Below are 22,128 nucleotides of genomic sequence, written 5' to 3'. Positions count from 1 at the left end.
CTAGGATTGTTTTCATTGAGGGTAAAAAGATTGGTTAGAATGATAGGATACTGGGAAAAGGTGATTGGTTTACAGAATAATAGGTTAGTAAATGCAGCTTATCTGGAGGTGTTGCAGGATAGAAGGAAATGTTCATGGGCTTGCCAGGTGAAATCAATCTTAAATAGTTGTGGGTTATCAGGTGTTTGGAATGAAGGGAAGGGGATAGGGCTGGAAGTAGGAAATGCAGCAAAACTAGTAAAGGGAGTGCTTGAAAATCAGGAGATTCAGAAATGGCATTGTGAAGTCGCAGCCTCGGTGTCCCTCGACATTTACCGGCACTGGAAGGAGGTCTGGGGATATGATAATTATTTTAAAGCGGGTTTAAATAGTGAAGAAATTAAGTGGTATATATCAGGGAGGGATAATTTTCTAGCACTTGGAGAAAGGAGGAAATATTTAGGGAGGGTAAGGGTAAAAGAGGGTCCTTACTCTTGCCCTATGTGCGGAGAAAATGGTGAGGATCTGCTTCACTTCATGGCTCTTTGTCCCGAATTACAGGATTTAAGGAATGAACTATTTTTTGTTGATGTGGGGACAAGTGATTGGTTGGTTTCAGTAATGGGATCAAAAAATTATGGGACAATAAGAATGGTAGCAAAGTATATAAAATTGGGTATGTCACATAGAGATAGATTTTTGTAAAAGGGGTGGGGTGAGTGTGGAATGTATTGTAGGCTACCATATTTTGCTATGAGTGTTATAATCCTGTTATTATTTTGTGTGATTTTCCTTTTTTTGCCATGGCCCAAAGTGGCTTTTATTGCAATAAATATCTATCTATCTATCTATCATAATTACCCCATGTATTTTCATGCAAGATCTCATATGATCCTTGTTTCCATTGCCGTACATACATACATATTCTTTTCCTCTAACGAGCTACAGTACCTCTTTCTAATATTTCACTTCTTTTTTATTCCACCCTTGAATTTATTTTATTGTTTGCATCTTTCCTCTATCTTGACAAGGGTTAGGTATTAGCTAGTCAAAAAATTTTACAAAAAATTCTGATTGGTTCCAAGTCAATTTAACTCTCAATCCAGGTCTATTCTAGTTCAATCTAGCTCAATCAGTATTCGTAAAATCCAATTGAAAATGAGCCTTAAGAAGTCTTACATTGTGACACCGTATGTAAAATACATAGCCTTAGATTAAGGTGCTTATCTATAATAACCTGTCTCAAATAATGGTTCAAAATTGAGACCACTTTTTGTTTATTCAGTTTTTCCTATTTCTGGGTTTGCTTACTTTTTTTTTCAAATGAAATTGATTTCCCCACAGCACAAACATTCTGAAATATTTTACAAATTAATGAACAACAAAAAGATATTTTGCAAGAAAAAAGTGTAATTAGAACCCTCATACTTTGGGGCTCATGGGCAGAAACCGTACCCTTAAAAAAAGCACTAGAAATTTTATTTTCCGTTCAAATGAGCCCTCTCTGAATCTTATAGGACCATTGGTTTGGTAGGATTACCCCTGGGAACAAAAAAAGAGACCTTGGAAACTCTAAAATACGGTTCTCTGATATAATGAATCTGATGGTGTCATTTTCAATAAGATATCTTGACTTTTGGGGAATGTTTCCCCCTTTTTTTGACAATCAGGCAAATTTTCTCACTGCTCGTAACTTTTGAAGGTTAACATTAAACTTAATGGGTTATATATATTTGGAATCGACATAAAAACACAATCCCTTTGATGTTTCTATTGCTATCAAAATTCAGTTTTTTAGAGTTTCGATTACTATTGGGTCGCGCCGCTCCTTACTTACAGGTTCATTACTAAGAACTGTTTGAGTAGACAATGATATAATCTTGAAAGAAGCTTCAATGACAGAAAAAATGTGACAAAACATTCAACAAAACTACCTAGTCGTCAAGGAGATGACCATAGTGAATCGCTAGAGTCATACTAAATGTTATGCTTACCGAATACCACCGGGAGAATCGGTGGCACTTGTAGTCGATCCTCTGTGAGCCCGTGTACTATAACCAGGAGTGAGAGGATCCGCCTCATCAACAACCAAAAACTGTGCCCAGTAATCAGAAGGCAGAGTGAGCAATTTCTCCATCACCTGAAAAGGACAAAAAATATGTTAATAAAACCAAAGACGAAAACTAATGCACGAAAGAAAACTAGATGTGTTTACGCGTAATTTATAGAAATTTCTAGCATATTAGTACTGAGCTATTTTTCTTTATATTAATTCATAAATCAAAAGCAACGCAATAACGCTGCCTGAATAAAGAGCACACTGGGCACGATGTATTATTACTTTATTTTTTTTCAGACAAGGGCACTTCGTATATAAGGAGTTGTCGTAGAAACTTCAAAAGGACTCATTCAATTGGGAATTAAAAGTTCTAGTGCCTTTTTAAAAAGTCGAAAGTGATTGGAGGGTGAACATTCCCCCCCCCCCCATAACACCCCCATCATTTCCCCCAACACATCCAATCAAAATTGTGAGATACGGTAGCCATTTTTTTCAGCGTAGTTGAAACGTCCAGTAATTATGACTGTGGATAACAACCCTCCAGAGCCCTCGGGGCAAGGACTGCAAGTTTTGCCCCGGGGGCACATAAGGTTTTTATGGAAAGGGTGGTCGTATAAGCTTCGGAGGGGGCTCATTGGATAGGAAATCAGATGTTCTAGTTTCCTTTTTAAGAGTCAAAGTGATTGGAGGGCAACTATCTTTGCTTTCCTCGCCTCCTATTTTCCCCACATGCATCCAACAGAAATTTTGAGATAATCATTTGTTCAAAAAGTAGTCGAAAGATCATATAACAAAGCCTTCGGGGTTGACACAATCCCCCAGAGTCTGGGGGCAAGGGTTGTAAATTATGTCCTAGGGGTATATAACGTTTTTTACGGAACGGGAGGTCGTGTAAACTTTAGAGGGGGCTCATTTGATAGAAAATATAAAATTATAGTTCCCTTTTAAGAGTCAAATAAGACGGTGGGCAACTAGCCTCATCCCCCCTTCCTGCCCCGACACCCTCATTTCCCCAAGCGGATCCGATCCAAATTGTGAGGTAGCTATTTTGTTCACAATAGTCCAAAGAGTATATGATAATGCCTCCAGGGTGGACACAACCCCCAGAGCCCAGGGGCAAGGGTTGTAAGTTATGCCTCGGGGCATATAAGGTTTTTACGGAACGGCTAGTCGTATAAACTTTGAATGTTGTTCATATGATTGGAAGTCAGAATTTTTAGTGCCCTTTTTAAGAGTCAAAGATGAATGAAGGGCATCAAAACACGTTATGTGTATACGGATTGTCAAAAGAGCGTAACTCAGGAGTGACTGAGTATATTAATTTGGAACTTTCGAGAAATGATAAGGAAGATGATCAAAAAGGCAATATTTGCAGGCTACCACTACTACTATTGCAACCACACCACTCGATTTACAATATTGAGGAGAAACATATGCATGCACAGTGTCAAAAGAGTGTATCTCAAGAATTGACTTGGGTATTAAGTTGGAAATTTCAGATACCCCCCATTCCTTCTCAAAACAAGAAAGAATTTGCAGTTTACTAACTTATCCAAGTTGGAAGTTCCGTTAAATACTTTGCATATTAAAATATCAGGCGATGAACTTGTTTCTCTTGCAACAGTGAAAAAACAAAACCAAACCTGAGCAAGAGCAAGTAAGTGATGAAGTGTGAGGCTATTATATAACTGAGAACAGCAAACTCTACTCAGATATGAAACAATTGAAGCCAGGGGTACATATGCCCCGAACATTACAAGCATAATTTTTCTGTGCCAGGTTTGCAGTATCTTTCAGATTTGCTACAATAGACATACTTAGGTAAGTATGGCTGCTAGCAAAAGGAACTTCAGAGCCAGATAGACTTATTGAAGTTCTACTTCATCTATAGTCAAATGGTAGAACAATTGTTTTATCAGTGTTAAACTCAAACCAGTGTGCTCATACTCTTCTTGCAGAAGCTAAAAAGTCGAAGAGCATAACAATAATAATTTTATTTCAACCCTTCATACAAATATATGTAAATGCTCGAAGGAGTTATAAAAACGAAAGAAAAAATAACGAAAAATCACACAACGCTAAAAACAAAATTAAACTGCGATAACTATGTAAAAGAGAAAACAAAGGAAATCAAAATCAGGATTTTAATGGACAAGACTAGCCAATGGAAAGTCGTGGATTGTTCTATTTCGATTTTTGAAATGGGTATACAACTCATTTATTTTCTTACTTAACTCACAAATATAGTAGGCCCAACTCTGCGAAACATAAGAGTTTCTGAATCATATGGGAATTCCAAATAAATATTTGCAATACCGAAAAAAACTTGAACGAATTTGGTTACGTTCGGTTTTACTAAAGTAATTCCATAAAGGGGTTTAAAAAAAGACATGTGGCGCGAACATGGCGTTACAGAGACAACCGAGCTTAATTTTGTCAAATTGACCTTTAGTTCGTGCTGGCATACCGTAAGTTTTCCTCAGTTTTTTCTTTAAGTGCTGCAATAACTAGATTTTTAGTAACTTTGACAGAATTCCTATACCGGAGTCCGACATACTCAAACTTATCCTTTTGGAGAACTGTCTTCCCGCAAACATCAACAGCACGATTTGGCAATGTTTCGTGATTTAAAACAACGAATTCAGTCTTTGACGGCTCTAATGTTAGCCAAATATCACCAAGTGCAGACGATACGGCATTAATAGCTTTCTGTTAAGATTCTAAATTATCACTTATCAAAAGTAGATCATCTGCGTAAGATAGATGACTAGCATCAATTCCATCATCTATAAAAAAAATCTTCAATCGATTTTGTCGCAGAACGTACTGCATTGTTAAATATCACAGGGCTGATTACTGAGCCTTGTTTAATACCCCTACGTATATCTATAGGCCCAAAAAGCTGTCCGGCATGCCGAATTCTTACTTGAGATTTTCGATACCATTGCCACAGATAATTACAAACAAAGGGATCAACTTTTGCCCTTAGTAGTGACAAGACTGCTTGCGAATGTAAGACAGAATTCAAACGCCTTAGATATGTATATTGCGCAGACAAATAATGGAGTTTTTCGTTTCTTAAACTTTTCAACAATTGAAATAAAAGTTGCATGTGCATTCTGAACACCAAGACTGGACTGGAAACCAAACTGATTGTCACCCACATCCGCTCGCGCTGCCACTGTAGGGCACAGTATCTTCTCCAGTAACTTTGCTGGGACTGAACAAATAGTGATGAGCCTGTTTGAAGAACAATCTTTAGGGTTTTTCCCCTTCTTGTGTGTGCCAATAACAACCCCCTGACACAAACCTTATGGGACAGACTGTTGTAATACTATAACTTGGAACAATAAAGCTATTTGGATGAACAATTTTAGGGTACCACACATCATATGGTCTATCTGAATGTCATTTGCTCCAGGTAACTTCTATAAGGAAGAGGACGAAAAAAAAATTTCACACATGTCGGGGTAACAATAAGCCAGTTACTGCATTGGCTTTACCGATCGAAATACGGCATCAGAATATCTCAGAAATTACTTTCTAATAATGGAGGATCAGCCGCAAACATTGAAGAAAAATGTTCAAACCATCTATTCATTTCAATGCTATCAAGCGGCGATAAAGAAGAGCGGATGAGTTTAGAAACTTCTTACCATAGCTGACGAGGCTCATTTTTTATTTCCGGTGATAGCTCCTTAACCCGACTTCTTTTCCAAGATTTCACCTCCTTTTGATATTGGTGTTTACTCGACTTCATAATTTTAAAAACCCATCCTGAACGTGATCTTTCACAATCAACCCAAATTTGTCTCCAAAACAGATGGCGAGACTTTTCAACCTTCAAACCAGGAAAATCTGACCAGCCTCTCTTACGGGTATTCAGCTTTATTTTTTCCGACGGAACTGCAACAGATGCAGCCATTTTCATACTATGCACCACATCAATTCAAGGAAATAACAATTCAAATCAAGAAGCCGGTCAGATTTTACCTGCAAGAGAAAATGAAACGGAACCCTTATCTCATCTAAGTACGAATCAAGTAGCATCTGGTAAGTAAATATATCAATACGACTCCAGTTCTGTTAGTGAACCACTTGGATCTAAGGGGAGCAAATGTCTCGAAAGAAATCAGTGGTAAATGAAACTCAAGATGCGAATGGTCACTTAAAAGAAAGTCGTCAGAAATAAAACCACTAAATTCTACCGCAAGACAAGCATCATTAGACTCAAACAGATTACAATTATACTTTTTTCTAACAGCTATCATTAAGCCCCCCGAGGGTTGACCCCCAGTGCTTTTAGCTGGGATGATAAAATACCGAAGATCATAAGAAGTAATCAGTATTGTGCTATTATTTTCATTAAGCAGATGCTCATTAACACAAATTATATCGAAAGCACCATACACTATTTGAAGTATGTCTAATTTTTCTCTAGCACCGTTTATGTTTTGACAGAACACACCTACTTCGCCATTTATCGTGCCGGTTTACGATTTAAGTTCTTCGGTGCAGCTTGGTCTGGAATTGTACCACGAGCTGCATTTTTTAGGTTCGGGCAACAAAAGCTGTTACTTGCATGGTTGGATCCACAGTTAGCACACTTGAACACATCTGAGGTGCACTCGGAGTAGCTATGATCACCGGCACACTTTCTACATTTAGTGTCCTTCTGACACTGGTTTGCACGATGACCAAAACCTTGAGATTTATAGCACTGCAGCGGCTTTGTAAGGGGCTTTGACACAGAAAACATGGTGTATTCCACTTTGATTCCAAACTTGAGAGCCTGATTGAAGTCAATCTTAGTAGCGAACGTGAGCTGGACAACTGAGGAATTTCGAAAGCGCTAGGCTTGGGAAACACCGCTAATTAGGTTGGGAATAGTTGAAACGTCGTAATCTTTGTCAACGTAAAGGATGCAGAGGTATTCTGAGCGCAGTACCTTGCTATGGATAATTTGCTCGGCCTGGGCCTCGGAGGTGACAACACCTGCGGATGCTTCGTCTTTCAAATGTACAAACAGCCTTTCTCTTCATTGTTCGATTTTGTCTATCTTACCAGCGGGTCCAATTTTCCTCAAGAACTCCTTTTGCTTAGTAGGATTGGCACTCAAGCTCGCGGGCAGATTCGACAAAACAACTGGGATAGTCCTTTTTGGTCGGGGCACAGATGGCCACATTGGTGGCTGGTTCTCTGAGCTAGGTACTGCAGAAGTTTCGTGCTTCTCTACAAGAAAACTTAGCGTCGCTTTACAATCATTCAATCGTGAGGCAATAATCGTACTCACATCCTCAGGAATAGTGGGAACATCAGTTGGATCGAGAATGGCAAAACGAGGGGTCAGAACTTCATTTGCGATCCTTTCTGATATAACCTCATAAATATTGCCATAAAAGGTAGAAGTCGGGTGAGAGCCCCTACGACTCTGATGAATGTCTTTGTCGAGTACTGTTTTACATCTATCAATAGCCTCTTTCAGAGCTTCCTTTGAGAAAAACTTCGACTGCCTGATATACAATATCTTTATTCGTTTTCTTTTCCACATGGCTCTGTATAAAGTTCAACACCGAACTTAAAACCACGGTATTTTCCGTCATTATTGATCCAGCTATCACCCCAAAAGATAAGGGAAGCGGCAGCCCCCGTTATCTTATCCCCGCAGTTTAAGGGAGACACTCCCAGCAGGTACAACGGTACTTGCCACGGGTTTACTGCCCCTCTTCTGCTTGTCAATTATGGTTACGCAAAATTGAAATCAGCACAAATCTATTTTTGTAAAGTGTATATAAATGTCCATAAATTAGGTCAGTAGATTACAACATTTTTGATCCGTATAAAATGTTATGAAAGAATGGTCAAAAAACTAATTCCGGTCACTGAATTAATTTAGGTTCCTACCGAGTTTCAAGTTGATAAAATCCAAAAAAGGTGTTATCACATTCAAGGCTAAATGAAGTCATCCGTAACTAACGAGACTAACGAGAGATCAACTCCTTTGAAGATAAATGTACAATTAAAATTATCCTGAGCACCTGTAAAACAATTGTTGAAAAAAAAAATTTATAAAAGGCGGGTTCCTTGGCGTACACCTTTCAAGTCTAGCTGTTTTTTGAAAAAACAACAACAAAGGTCTTTGGAAAAGACAAAGGTCTAGCTGTTTTTCAAAAAAATCCTCTGTGCGTTTGTTAGGTCTACTGAACTCGCTCTCGAAATATTCAACACACTTTTTTTTAGCCACACTGGTACTCTGGGCTGTTGCAGGCTTGAGGGGCCCTTCCTCGACCCATGTTATTTACACTAAAGTCTTAAATCTCTCTAAAAATAATTCTCATTCAAAATCAAACGTCCTTGTGTTTGAATAGTCTTTCCTAAAGAATCAGGACAAAAAAAAGTTAAGCTTTATCGTAGAGAATGGGGGGTTGAGGAAGGAGCAATCCCCCTCATATATAGAGTAATTTCTGTTCGTATTAAATTTTAATGTCGCTCATTACTTTTAGTTGAAAAAACCTGATTTTTCTGAAAAATTTAATTTCTGACTATTTTCCAAATCATGCCAGGTAATTCCCTCCTTCCCTCTTCTCTCCTGAAAAATTATTCCAGAAACTTTACTGCCCACGCAAAATTCTCCTCTCCCCACAGAAAATTACTCCAAAAATTTGATGCCCTCCAATCTTTTTGTTAACTTAAAAAGGGCAAATAACTTTTTATTTCGTATAAAAGCTCGTAGCTTATGATGGGTAATATTAAACTTAATCAACTTTATATATTTGGAACAGCATGAAAAGCCAATTCTTTTGATGTATCTATTGTTATCAAAATTCCTTTTTTAACAGTTCGTTACCACGAATTATTTCGAATTATATAGAAAGTTTTAGAAACGAAAAATAGACTTTCCCATAAGTGCTAAAGAGCCAAACCAAAGATAACCAGTTAATCGTGTACATTAGCAACCTTTTCTCTTATTTTAAATACCATAATTAGAGGAGATTTAAAACAGAGATTATTAGATAATTAGAGGAACAGTACAGAGATAACTGGTAACAGAGGAGATATCAGAACAGAGGAATAAAAACAGAGATAATTAGAGGAAGCTTAAGACAGAGATTCACATACGTTTTTCGCTTGTTTTGTTTCAGCAAAGACTTGCTTGCCGGGCGGATCAGGTTGAGAATATCCAACAATTGTTTGACTGAAGACCTTGGCTAGATTATCCAAAGGCATTTGACAAGCAGGGGACTCGGCAACACTGGAAAACAAAAGAAGAGGCGACCTTGAAATCAAATCCAAAGAAATCTGGAAACTAAAGATAATTGAACCTTGTTGCTTAGTTTCTTCGACAAATTCTCACGTAACCATCATTTTTTTTTATAGAAAAAACAAAAAGTGCTGAAGTGAAAAATAAAAAATCCCACAGAAACCTAAACTGAGTGGACAACTTCTTTTTAGCAAGATTAGTTTCATAAGTAGAAGTTTCGTCAAGTAAAAAACAGTCTCTTTAGCACAATTTTCCGTCTTTCTGTCTTAAATTCCTAAATAATTTGATCTTTTTCTGCTTCTTCTTTGAGGATGCAGTTAATTTCAATTAAAAACTACAGTTTGAGTAAAGATCCAATACGAAAAATACTAGCAACAAAGACAATGTAAGCAGTCTTTATTTGAATAATGAGAAACTACACAAAATGTGTTAGGTCTATATATATATATATATATATATATATATATATATATATATATATATATATATATATATATATATATATATATATATATATATATATATATATATATATATATATATATATATATATATATATATATATATACATATATATATATATATATATATATATATATATATATATATATATATATATATATATATATATATATATATATATATATATATATATATATATATATATATATATATATATATATATGCGGTCTTACGGATTTTACAAATGGTACCTCTCGGTATTGTAAAAAAGAGATAATTAAATATACATATACAAATATGTATATACATAAAATTCTCATTCCTGACAGTCTGAATAATTTGGGATTAATAAATTTATGAAAAAAATGTTTTAAATGTATTTTGTTTTCAGTAAATGCAAATTATGTTCTGGTCTTTAGGCCCCACAGGTAGGGTGTTAGCCCTATCTGTGGTGTTAGCCTCCTCTGTAGGGTAGTTTCTGTATATATGTAGTAGAAGTATAGTACTAGCAGCATGTAGTAACTTTTGGTTACATCAAGACCTCTCTAAACATTCCCTGAAAGTTTCACCTCAATATACTCTTAGCCTCAGCAGTAGTAGTAACATTAGTAGAATAGTAGCAATAGTTTGCAGATAGTACCATTTTTTATTTATCAACATCTCCTTCATCAAACCTTGAAAATTTCATGCGGTTCCTAGCCTTAGGTAGTTCCTTTGACATTGCTGACACTTTATTTTTGCAACCTATATGGACATAGTATATTTTAATTTGTTTCAACCTCCCTTCAATATTTCCTGAAAATTTCACCTTAATACCCCTAGCTTTACAAGTAGTAATAGTAGTGGTAGTAGTAGTAGCAGTAGCAGAAGTAGTAGAAGTAGCAGTAGTAATAATAATAGAACTGCTACTACTACTACTAATTTCCTAATGTGATATCCCAGGGGGGGGAGATATCCCAAGAGACATAATAACTGGACTTTTTAAATATGCCAAACAAAGTGGACATCTCGAAATTTTGATTAGATCTGTTTAGGGAGTCGATTGGCGTGGGAGGGGGGGCTAGCTGTCCTCGAATCACTCTTGGCTCTTAAAAAGGGCACTAGACATTTAAATGTTCAATGGACTTTCTGAATGTTACCCACTATTACGGGCAACTACCATGTGAATAAATTAGCGAAAAATTGTTCTAAAATTTACCAGCCAAGTGGGATCTAAGATAATGATATGTATATAACTGGAGGATGTCTGATGCTCTTGCAACCAAAAATTGGTAGTTTTACCCCGTGTTAAAAGTACAATAAAAGAAGAAAAGGACAAGAAAAACCTTTCCCTAAATTAAGCTGAGGTCGTAAGCTAATGTAATAATTGGCGTCAAGTGTCAGCGGAAATAAATCCTATATATATGGCCATCGGGCGACTCCTATATTTTAGTTCGTAGGTGGGGCGGGGGGCAAAAAACTTATGGACGCATAAAAAATGTGTTTATACGCATTTTGTTTATTTTTTTTTATGCCTCTGATAAGGCCAAACCTAGGCACCAAAGAACTGACTTGAGTTTTACCAAAAAACTTGCTCCTTTGAAACATCTTACATCTGACCTTCTAACACATCTTTTTCTTTGCAGTAATTATTGTTAGTATAATTTAAAACATTTTGGTTCTTTGTATATTTATTTAATACCTTTCAACGCAAATAAAAGAAAAAAACATTTAATTTCAACTAATTCATTTCACAGAAATTCACTCTTGAGATATGCCCCTGTCACTTCACTACAATGTCTAAAAAATTAAATCTAATAGTTAGGATTAACATAATCGAATCCCTCAAAATCATCACCACTAAGCTGCTGTACCATACGATTTTCCGACTCACTTAAAGCAGTTAAATTTGGCTTCTCCTTTTTAAAGCTTTTATCGAAATTCTCTGCCTTTTTCTTATCACCAGATCTTGGTTTGAAAGGGGGTTTGAATTGTCTAGTTTCAATTTTTGACCAATCAATATCTTGGAATAAAAGATTAGTTCTTATGTCATCTTTTCCTTTTGGCCCACAGCCAAGTCTTTTAGTTGGATATTTTGTGAGGAACCCTTCGCAAGCATCTTTGGCTTCTTTTGACATGAAAGGAGATACTTTGCTTAACGATTGCAGAAAAAAGTTCTAATAGAGTTTCGCCCCTGAAAGGTAGTGTTCCTGTAAGAATTTGAAATAGAAGAACTCCATACGGTCATCAGTCTACAGATTTATCACACGGCTTTTGTAGTATCATCTCTGGTGTAAGGAAATAAGGAGTACCGCTCATTGAGTCAGTTTTTTTATCTCCTTGAATGCCAAGCTTATACATCCCAAAATCAGCAAGCTTTATGTGTCTGTCTTGATCCACCAGCACATTATCTAACTTCAGGTCACGGTAGATGACTCCTTGAGAATGAAGGAAGAACAAAGCGATAGCAATTTCAGCTGCATAAAAAGTCGCAACTGGCCCCTTGAATTTACCGCTCTGTAAAATCTGAAACGCAAGATCTCCACCACTAACATATTCCATAATGAAATACAATCGTTCCTCAGTCTGGAAGCAGGAATACGACCTTTAGACGCCGGAAGTGAAGTGTTTGTTATGAAAATAGACAGACTGCTTGTCTGTCTTTGAGACAGACAAGCAAAATTGTAAATTGTAAAACAGAAAAGCAATAATTGTAAATTGTCATATGTTTACGATAATTTTTTTCCCTGAATTCATGGAAAATAAAAAAAAAAGTTTTGTTTACTATAAATCATGACTTTTTACTAGTGTTTTCTAGATTTCGGGGAATTTACTAGATCCTCTAAATTTACTACTCTTTATATATATATATATATATATATATATATATATATATATAAACAGCGCAAAAGCCATATATATATATATAACTGTTTATATATACATATATAACATAAATGCTATATTTAAAGGCTATATATAATAAGAATAACTTAATTATTGCCCACAAAAAAAAACCTGTAAAATACGTATTAGAATGTGGACTAAAAAGAAATTAAATACACGCAAAAATACAAAACATTCGGAAAAAATTGAAAATATCAACTATAGAAAAATTTAACAAGACGACAATAAGGAGAAAGTTGGTCAAGAGCAGTTTTTGAGAGCTTCCTGTGTAGCTTTTACAAATTTTATGTTATGTCAGGTATATTATATTTATTAATTAGGATCCTGTTACGTGTCCAAGGAGGAATGAAAAGAAGGCTACTACTACTATCAACAAGTCACCGCAGCACCAAGCCGCCTGAGTCCAACACAGCTACGCACGCTCCTCCTCCATCCCAATATATTCAGAGCCTCCCTTTTTACACACTCCCACGAAGTTCCCATTTCCTTCAAATCTTTCTTTATGACGTCCTCCCACCCCAGACGAGGACGACCTGCTTTCTGTTTAGCCCTAGACGGTACAACCTATTGTTTGAAATACGGTCAGTCAGCAGGGTACCGAGAACAATCCTTAAGCAATTTCTCTGGAAAACATCTAGCAAATCTTTATCCGCTTTTCGAAGAGCCCATGCTTCAGAGCCATATTTGACCACTGTGATCACTGTAGCTTTTAATATTCTAATTTTGGTTTGAAGACTTATCTTCCTATTCTTCCAAACTTTTTTTTAACTGTGAAAAAAACACCCTGAGCCTTGGCTATTCTATTTTTAACATCTTCACTGCTCTCACCCTCTTTACTAATAATATTACCAAGGTAAGTGAAGTTGCCCACCTGATCAATCTTTTCATTACCCAACGTCAGCTTTTCATCTTCACTTATTCCTAGCCTTAGTGACTTAGTTTTCTTAACATTAATTTTCAAACCTATTCTAGCACCCTGTACTCGCAAAACCTCTAAAACTTCATTCATTTTGCTCACATTTTCCTCTAGGATAACTTACAATATTCGAAACAACTACCCCGGATTCTTTCAAATAGTTTTTTTCTAAAGATGGGGAAATTTGCTGCCGTGTAAAGGATTGAATTATCCCAATAGGTAAGAGTTTCTCCAGCGCCCGTCTAATATGTCTCTCGTGACTGGGAACAACTTTCGCATATCCGAACTTCATATATCATCTGGGAACAATTTTCGCATATGAACATACAACAATTTGACAAAGGTATAAAAGACAAAAATTTGATAAAGGTATAAAAGATAAAATTTTGATAAAGATATAAAAGATAAAATTTGGATCTACATCCTGAATTATTACTTTCTAACAAAATAAGAAGTAAAACAAGAATTTTAGGATTATTTTAAAGGAAACCCACTATATGTTTTATAAATATACGCATAAACTTTTTATCAGGGCAATTTGAAGCTACGACTGAAATTAAATTCCAAGCTTTTCACCCACAATGATGCCAAATGAACCGTGATCGTACTTAGATGTGTAACCACGTGCTTAGTAGTGACATTCCTTAGTGTTTCTTTTTTATGTATTCTTCAAGACTAACTTTCATTGTTTGTTATATATCTTACTGTGAATGTCCGAGATTTGGTTAATGTAAACATTCACCGGTGAATGTCCAAAATTCTTTTTTCTCTTTTTGGATTCAATTGGATTTGAAAACCAGCTTTTTCAGTCTTATGCAACATTAGGTTAAATTAGGTTATAAATCTCAGAAATGGGTTAAAAACCTAACATTTCACCATCAACCTTGCATAAAACGGAAAAATTTGACTGGCAACGCTGAATAAATCCAAGGAGACTAAAAAGATATTTCGGACATTCCCCGGTGAATGTCGACATTCTCCAATTTCGGACATTCACAGTAACATATATATGATGAATTTAGGTTAACAAACATTTTTTTTTTTGTGAAGAACCAACTTTAAATAAACAAAAAATAAATAATATTCCTTGAAATTCTAAGAATAACTTCAAAATGATCGCACTATCCACAACAACACATCTTAGAAATAAAGGAAGGAAAAAAAGAAACTAACAAATAATGTTTTTGAGATGCAAATCTGTGCATGTAGCTGTAATGGCCCGGCATATTCAAACCTAATTTTAAAATATTGTAAATCCAGCTGAATCAAGTGGTGTGTCGAAATTCTTAACCAATGACTACACAACAGGTAAGGTAAGGATATTCCCTTAATGAATATGTCCTGAAGGATACATTGAAGATGTATCATTAAGATTTTCTTAGTGCACCCCCCTAGGCAAAAAAGTTTACAATAATAAAAATAGGGGGAGCCACCTCTGTGAAGGTATATTAAGTATTTTTACCGATGTAAATGGCACATAAGGTATGCAAGCGTTTCTCTGTTTGGTTTTGGAAGATTGGCAACACATGAGTAGAGTAAGGTTTGCATGTCCAGTTCGTCCATGGTTTCAGCTGCAGCAACGAAACGCGACCACATAGTGTAAGTAATGAGTGTGTCTTTCAAGTCACGCAAAAACATTTTGATGAGTGAGCAAATTGTAGGAATCTCATAATTTTTCAAATTGGGCACACCTTTGCCCTTTAAGAATTTCTCCTAAAAAGAAATATATAATTAAGAAAATGATCTAAAAAAATTAAACAACCTAAAAAAAAACAAAAAAAAAACATAGAATCAAGAAAAAAAGAACAGCACAAATATCATGAAAACCAAACTAATTTTTTTTTTATTTGTAAAAATGTCGGTTTTTTGCTAAAATTGGGTTTACCTCTAAGCTAAAAAACTGTCATGACAAATTAAGTCAAGAATACAGATAGGAAAAAAACAAGAAAAAGGTAAAAATGGAACCAATAACGAATTCATAAAGGAAACTGGTTTGTTGTTCAAACTGATTTAAACTTACTTTGTGGAATAATTAAGTATTTACTCTAAAATACTTTTAAAGCCAAAATTGAAGGGTTTTTTTCATGAAGAAACTGAAACATTGTTTGGCAGCACAGATAAAAACAAATAATAAGCAAACAAAAGGAAAAAAAACGAGTTATCTACCAGGGGGCGAAATTTCAAAATTAAGATCTTTTCTCAAACAAAAAAGATATATTTTGTCTGGCAGTATCAATTCATGGATAAAAATTATTTTTTTTAATTTATATTCATTTTGTTAATATCCACGTTTTGAAATTGTTTTATTAATGATTGAATTCAAACTTTCTGTTACATAATTCTTCTTTTTATGCATTCCAAATATTTAGTATATTTTTAGATTTGTCTAAAGCGAAGGTGCTAGATGGCACTGAGCTTCTTTTGAATACAGATCCCATTACTTTTGAAGAAAAAGAAGAATACCTTACAATGCTTTGTTTCTGAAGCTAAGCCATCCTTGGATTTCAATACTATCTCAGTAGCTTTGTTTTCCCCCCTTCTTTCTTTAAAGTGATTTTACTAACCCCAAGAGGTTTTCCAGAGCGTATTTGAGAAGAGGAAGAACTTGCTTCCCCACCTAGATATTTAAAAATACCCTTTTATAGCAAAATAGCAAAAATCATTCTATTCTTATTAAATTGTATTAAATACTACGTCAAAATCTCTTATCTTATACATTTAAACGAGCAAATGTGTCTTTATTTATTCATAAATTCTTCTCCACTTGAGGAGTGTCGTCCCTCGAGGAAACTATAGCCTAGTAAACGACACGGCATTTGTACTGGATTCTGATTACTGGAAATTTCTTCTGAACTTGGTCTGCTTTGGTGTGCGTTTTCGGGCTAAAAAACCTCTTCCTAGCTAATTTATCTACTATGAGTTGCCTCCCCGTAGTAGCACAATATTTGCAGGCATGAATATATAATGAGCCGGAGGTAATAGGCTTGAGATTGTTTGTGCGGGATTTCGACTCTTGTCGATAGAAAAACATCACCAAATATGGAAAATCATGTTGTGGCCAAGATGGGCCTAGGATTGCAAAAAAACCTCCATTCAACTGGAGGTCCCATGGATTTCTTGCTGTCCGGTTCTAAATTGTCTTAAGCGCTTCGGTGCAGACTTGAGGAGATGTGTTATTCCCTGTTCTGCACTGGTTCTGGGATCATTGCTTTTCCTGAGGCCTAAATAATTTCAATCATTTAGAGAATATGAAAATTGCAACTTGAAATGTTACGACGTTAAAAAATAATTATCGTATTGACATTTGGACTGACAAATTCAGACGGTTCGGACTGGACTTATTACGAGTTTCAAAAACTCATATCCCAGGGGTAGGAAACATGAAATCAGCTGATTTGGAATTTATTTATTCAGGCAGGAAGGACGGGGTTCATAGACAGCGAGTAGGGCTCATGATGATTGTGGAGGCCGGTAAGTCCTGTTTAGATTGAGAAGGTATTAATAATAGAATGCTAATCACTCATTTTAAGATTAAAAAGTGCAGGATATCAGATATAGTAGTATATGCCCCTGTAGAAACAACTGACGGAGAAAATAGTGACTCAGATGAATTTTACTTAGTTACAAGAACAAATAGAAAAGGTCCCAGGTAGAAATATATATTTTTTTTATTAAGAGATTTTAACACCCAGGTCGGTGGAAATATGGATAAATGGTTTCCTAGCCTACGTAAATTTGAGGTATGAAAAGAAAACAGTAACGGCTACAGACTGCAGCAATATTGTAGGTATAACAATCTAGTTATAATCAATACAGTGTTTGGTCATAGAATGGCTCATAAGCTAACATGGTATTTACATTATGTTAAGATAGCTAGCCTTACCGATTATATTATTGCAAATCGAAGACTGGCAGGATAAATACAAAATACCAGGGTATATAGGAGTGCTGTTATTGATGTTAAAAGTAAAGATCACCATCTAGTAGTATTAATAGTAGTGTTAATTAACTAGGGTTAATTTAAAGCTGGAATTTCAGAAAGGTAACTACCTCCTGAGAAGTTATGATATTGGTAGACTCCAGGATGAGAATTTGAGAGAAAGTTGCTAGAATAGGTTTGAAAATTAATGTTAAGAAGACTAAGTCACTAAGGCTAGGAATAAGTGAAGATGAAAAGGTGACGTTGGGTAATGAAAACATTGATCAGGTGGGAAGCTTCACTTACCTTGGTAGTATTATTAGTAAAGATGATTGGAGCAGTGAAGATGTCAAAAGTAGAATACCCAAGGCTCAGTGTGTTTTTCAACAGTTAAATAAAGCTTGGAAGAATAGGAAGATAAGTCTGCAAACCAAGACTAGAATATTGGAAGCTACGGTTATGACAGTGGTCAAATATGGCTCTGAAGCATGGGCGCTCCGAAAAGCGGATGAAAATTTGCTAGACGTTTCCCAGAGAAATTGCTTAAGGATTATTCTGGGTACCCGGCTGACTGACCGTATTTCAAACAATAGGCTGTACGGAAAATGTGGTTCAATACCACTCCCTGGGACTATTATAAAAGAAAGATTGGGATGATTAAGTTATGTTCTGTAGATGAAGGGTAACAGATTGCCGAAGATTCTCCTTTTTGGGCAACCGTCTGGGGCTAAACGGAAAGATGATCATCCTCGTCTGGGGTGGGAGCATGTCGTAAAGAATGATTAGGTAATAGGAACTTCGTGTGAGGGTGTAAAAAGGGAGGCTTTGAATAAATTGGGATGGAGGAGGAGCGTGCGTAGCTGTGTTGGCCTCAGGCAGCTTGGGGCTGCGGTGAGTTGTTAGTAGTAGTAGTAGCAGTAGTTTTCAGGAACAGTTAAATACTAAACTTGAGAGTTTGAAACTTGACAATGTAGAAGATGGATGGAATAATTTTAAGAAAATAATTTGTGAAATTGCTTATGATGTCTTAGGGAAGAAAGTGAGGAACGATCTTGGAATATTAGTGAAAAGGCTTTATATTTAATAGAGAAAGGGCTTGTACAAGAATTATCTTAGGGATAGGTCCTATGAAAATAAAAGGAATGCAGAGAAAGTGGAGAAAGAATTAAAATATGAACTAAGGAGGTGTGAACTGGAGGCCACGAATAAAATTGCCGGGGATCTGAGAGATGCAGCTAGATGGTATTATCGTAAAATATTGTACGTGCAGGTTAATAAACTGAGAGGGAGTAGTCAATTTGGAATTGTCCCAGTTAAAAATAGGAATGGGCCACAACTACTGATAAGAAAAGAATTAAAGAGAGATAGCCGGAACATTTTGAAAATATGCTAGACCGGGATAGAGTTAGAGAAAAAGATATAAATAAAAATGAAAAAGTTTGTGACACCTTGAATGTGAAGGAAGGTCTTTTTTTGTGAGGAAGAATTAGTGACAGTACTAAAAGGATTTAAAAAAAAAATAAGGCCCTAAGTGCTGAAAGTTTGGCAAATGAGTTTCTTAAATGTCGTGGTTATGAGGTTAGAAATAAGTTACCGAAGATTGCGAATATGATTTTTCGAAAAGGGGAAATACCTGCCAATTTGAGGAAAACCGTATTTAAACCCTGGTATAAAAGGTTGATAGGAGTGAGTGTGGTAATTAAGAGACATTAGCCTGGTTTCTCTAGGTAGCACATTATTTAGAATGATGATACTTTTTAGACTTAGACATGCTATAGATATATTTTTTAAGAGAAGAACAGTGCGGTTTTAAGAAGGGTAGAGGATGTGTCGACCAAATTTACACTCTTAGGTTAATAATTGAGAAGTGTCTGAATCATCAAACAATTTCAGTCCTCAGTTTTATAGATTATGAGAAAGGGTTTGATTCAGCTGATAGAAGAGCTTTAGCGAAGGTCTTATCCTTATATTGTATATCAGACAAATATACTAAAGTGATTAGGGCTATGTACGAGAATAACACTGCTGGGTTAAAGCAGAAAATGAGGTTTCGTATTAAACCAGAAGTCAAGCAGGACTGTGTTCTATCCCCATTTAGATAGAACATTCTGATGGACTTCATCTTAAAGAACACACGAAAGGCAATGGAAGAACACAGAATCAAATGGGCAAGAAAAACTTTCCTGGACTTAGAGTATGGTGATGATTTAATGATTCTAGATGGAAATGTGAGCAAAATGAATGAACTTTTAGAGGTTTGCGAGTTCAAGGTGCTAAAACAGGTTTAAAGATTAATGTTTAGAAGACTAAGTCGCTAAGGCTAGAAATTAACTGAAGATGAAAAGGTGACGTTGGGTAGCGAAAAGATCGATCAAGTGGACAGCTTCACTTACCTTTGTAGCATTATTAGTAAAGACAGTGGATGCAGTGAAGATGTTAAAAGCAAACTAGCCAAGGTTCAGGGTGTTTTTCACATTTGAGAAAAGTTTAGAAGAATAGGAAGATAAGTCTCCGAACCAAGATTAGAATATTGGTAGCTACAATGATGACAGTGGTAAAATATGGTTCTGAAGCATGGGCGCTCCAAAAAGCAGAGGAAGATTTGCCAGGTGTTTTCCAAAGAAATTGCCTACGGATTGTTTCGGGTGCCCGATTGACTGACCATATTTCAAACAGTAGGCTGTACAAAAAGTGTGGTTCAATCCCGCTTTCTAGGGCTATAATGAGAGGAAGGCTGAGATGGCTAGGGCAAGTTCTGCGAATGAAGGATGACAGATTGCCAAAGACTGTGCTTTTCGGCCAACCGTCTAGGACCAAACAGAAATCAGATCGTTCTCGATTGGGGTGGGAGGAAGTCGTAAGTAGAGATTTAAGGGAAGCGGTAACTTCCTGGGAGGGCGTAAAGAGTAAGGCTTTTAATAGATTGGGATGGAAAGAGCGCGCGTAGCCGTGTTAGCCTCAGACGGCTTGCTGCTGCAGTGAGTTGTCAGTAGTAGTATAAATATTTTCTTGTAAGTGGCTCGATCTTTTTTTTTGAAAATTGGGATCCTGTGATTTTCTGGCCTTAAAAAACGATCTAGGTAGGTCAAAAGTTATGAAAAAATGCGTTATGAGCCTTAATTAAAAAAAAAGAATGTAAGTAACGACATATTTATCCACATTTCAAGAGCATAAAACACAAAATTACTCCCCTTGGAGTAGACGTATCGTTTTTAGTTCTACAACGTATACAAAATTACACAAAATGACAAACGACTTTGAGCAGCTAAAGAAAAAAGCATGAAACAAGAAATAGCAAAAAATCACAACGAATTGTAGAGAAAAACGTTGCACAAGAAAATCTGCTGTTAGATGACAAAGCAAAATTACGATGGAATGAAGGAACGTGTTAGTTTAGCGTGCGTAAGTCTGTAAAGGATAAACAGGAAGGAGAAAATTGAATTTACCCCACAATGACTTATTTACCCTAGAATGAAGAAATACGTTATTTTCGGGAATGTAAAGATACAGAGGAAAAGGGAAATGAATTCACACATGAATTTATTGATCACCCTGGAATGGAATGACGCTATTATGGTGTCTGTGAAGGTTAAACAGGAAAGAGATATTAATTTCACGCAAGAAATTTAAATTGTGAGAGTCACATTTATATATATTCAAAGGGCAAAAATTAAATCATTTCTTCCCCAGGAATGGTCTTGTCGTTTTAGTATCTATGACACATGCAAAATTACCAAAGATGGCAAAAGATTTTGAACAGCTATAGAAAAAACATCAAAATCATCCCGAATTATAAACGAAAATATTGCACAACGAAATCTGCAATTAGAAGACAAAGTAAAATTTCAATGGAATGAAGAAACGTGTAAGTTTGGCGTATTTGAGCCTGTGTAGGATAAACAGGAAGGAGAAGTTGGTTTTCAGTATCTATGACATGGGCAAAATTACAATGAACAGCTGAACGAAAAGGCATGAAACAAAAAACAGCAAAATCATCCCGAATTATAAACGAAAATATTGCACAACGAGGTCTGCAGTCAGAAGACAAAGTAAAATTTCAATGGAATGAAGAAACGTGTAAGTTTGGCGTATTTGAGTCTGTGTAGGATAAGCAGGAAGGAGAAATTGGTTTTCAGTATCTATGACATGGGCAAAATTACACTGAACAGCTGAACAAAAAGGCATGGAACAAAAAACAGCAAAAACCGCATTGAATTGCAAACGATGTGACTTGAAACTAAAGAATAACCCGATAATTATGTTATTACGTAATTTAGATATTTCAGAAATTACAATGAGATAAGTAACGCGTTATGATTTTTCACCCTCCGACTTGAAACGAAAGAATAAAACGATAATTATGCCAATGCCGAACTTAGATATTCCAGAGGAGATAGGCATTAGAACATTCCTGACTGTTGCTGAATTATGCTACAACACATTTAAACCAGAAATATAACGACTGGGGAAAAGCTGCGAATTTTTTTTTTTTGTAAATATGACGTCATGCGATATTACAGATGATTTTGAACGAATCCGAACAGTTAAAGCAAAAGGTATGGAAGAATGTCTGAGGTAATGATGCACGAAAATGAAGCACATCAAGATCTGCGGCTAGAAGGAAAGCGACAGCAAGCATCTCGACA

The 22,128-nt window shown here is 35.9% G+C and overlaps 1 protein-coding gene across 1 annotated transcript in view; it reads right to left on the bottom strand.

The window, feature by feature from the left end:
- Positions 1-22,128, bottom strand: part of LOC148946546 (rac GTPase-activating protein 1-like) — a 137,435-nt gene that overhangs the window by 2,125 nt on the left and 113,182 nt on the right. The window contains exons 10-12 of the mRNA XM_089097037.1: positions 15,026-15,276; positions 9,158-9,290; positions 1,974-2,119 (exon numbers count right to left, since the gene is read on the bottom strand). Of these exons, the coding sequence (XP_088953163.1) occupies positions 1,974-2,119; positions 9,158-9,290; positions 15,026-15,276 (530 nt within the window). The remainder of the gene's footprint in view (positions 1-1,973; positions 2,120-9,157; positions 9,291-15,025; positions 15,277-22,128) is intronic.

The sequence above is a fragment of the Artemia sp. Qi Xiang Cuo genome, chromosome 11 (genome assembly GCF_049724085.1).
Source record: "Artemia sp. Qi Xiang Cuo chromosome 11, ASM4972408v1, whole genome shotgun sequence".
In the NCBI taxonomy this organism is placed as follows: domain Eukaryota; kingdom Metazoa; phylum Arthropoda; class Branchiopoda; order Anostraca; family Artemiidae; genus Artemia; species Artemia sp. Qi Xiang Cuo.
The sequence above is the reverse complement of the archived record's forward strand: the minus strand, read 5'-3'. Positions and strand labels throughout refer to the sequence as shown.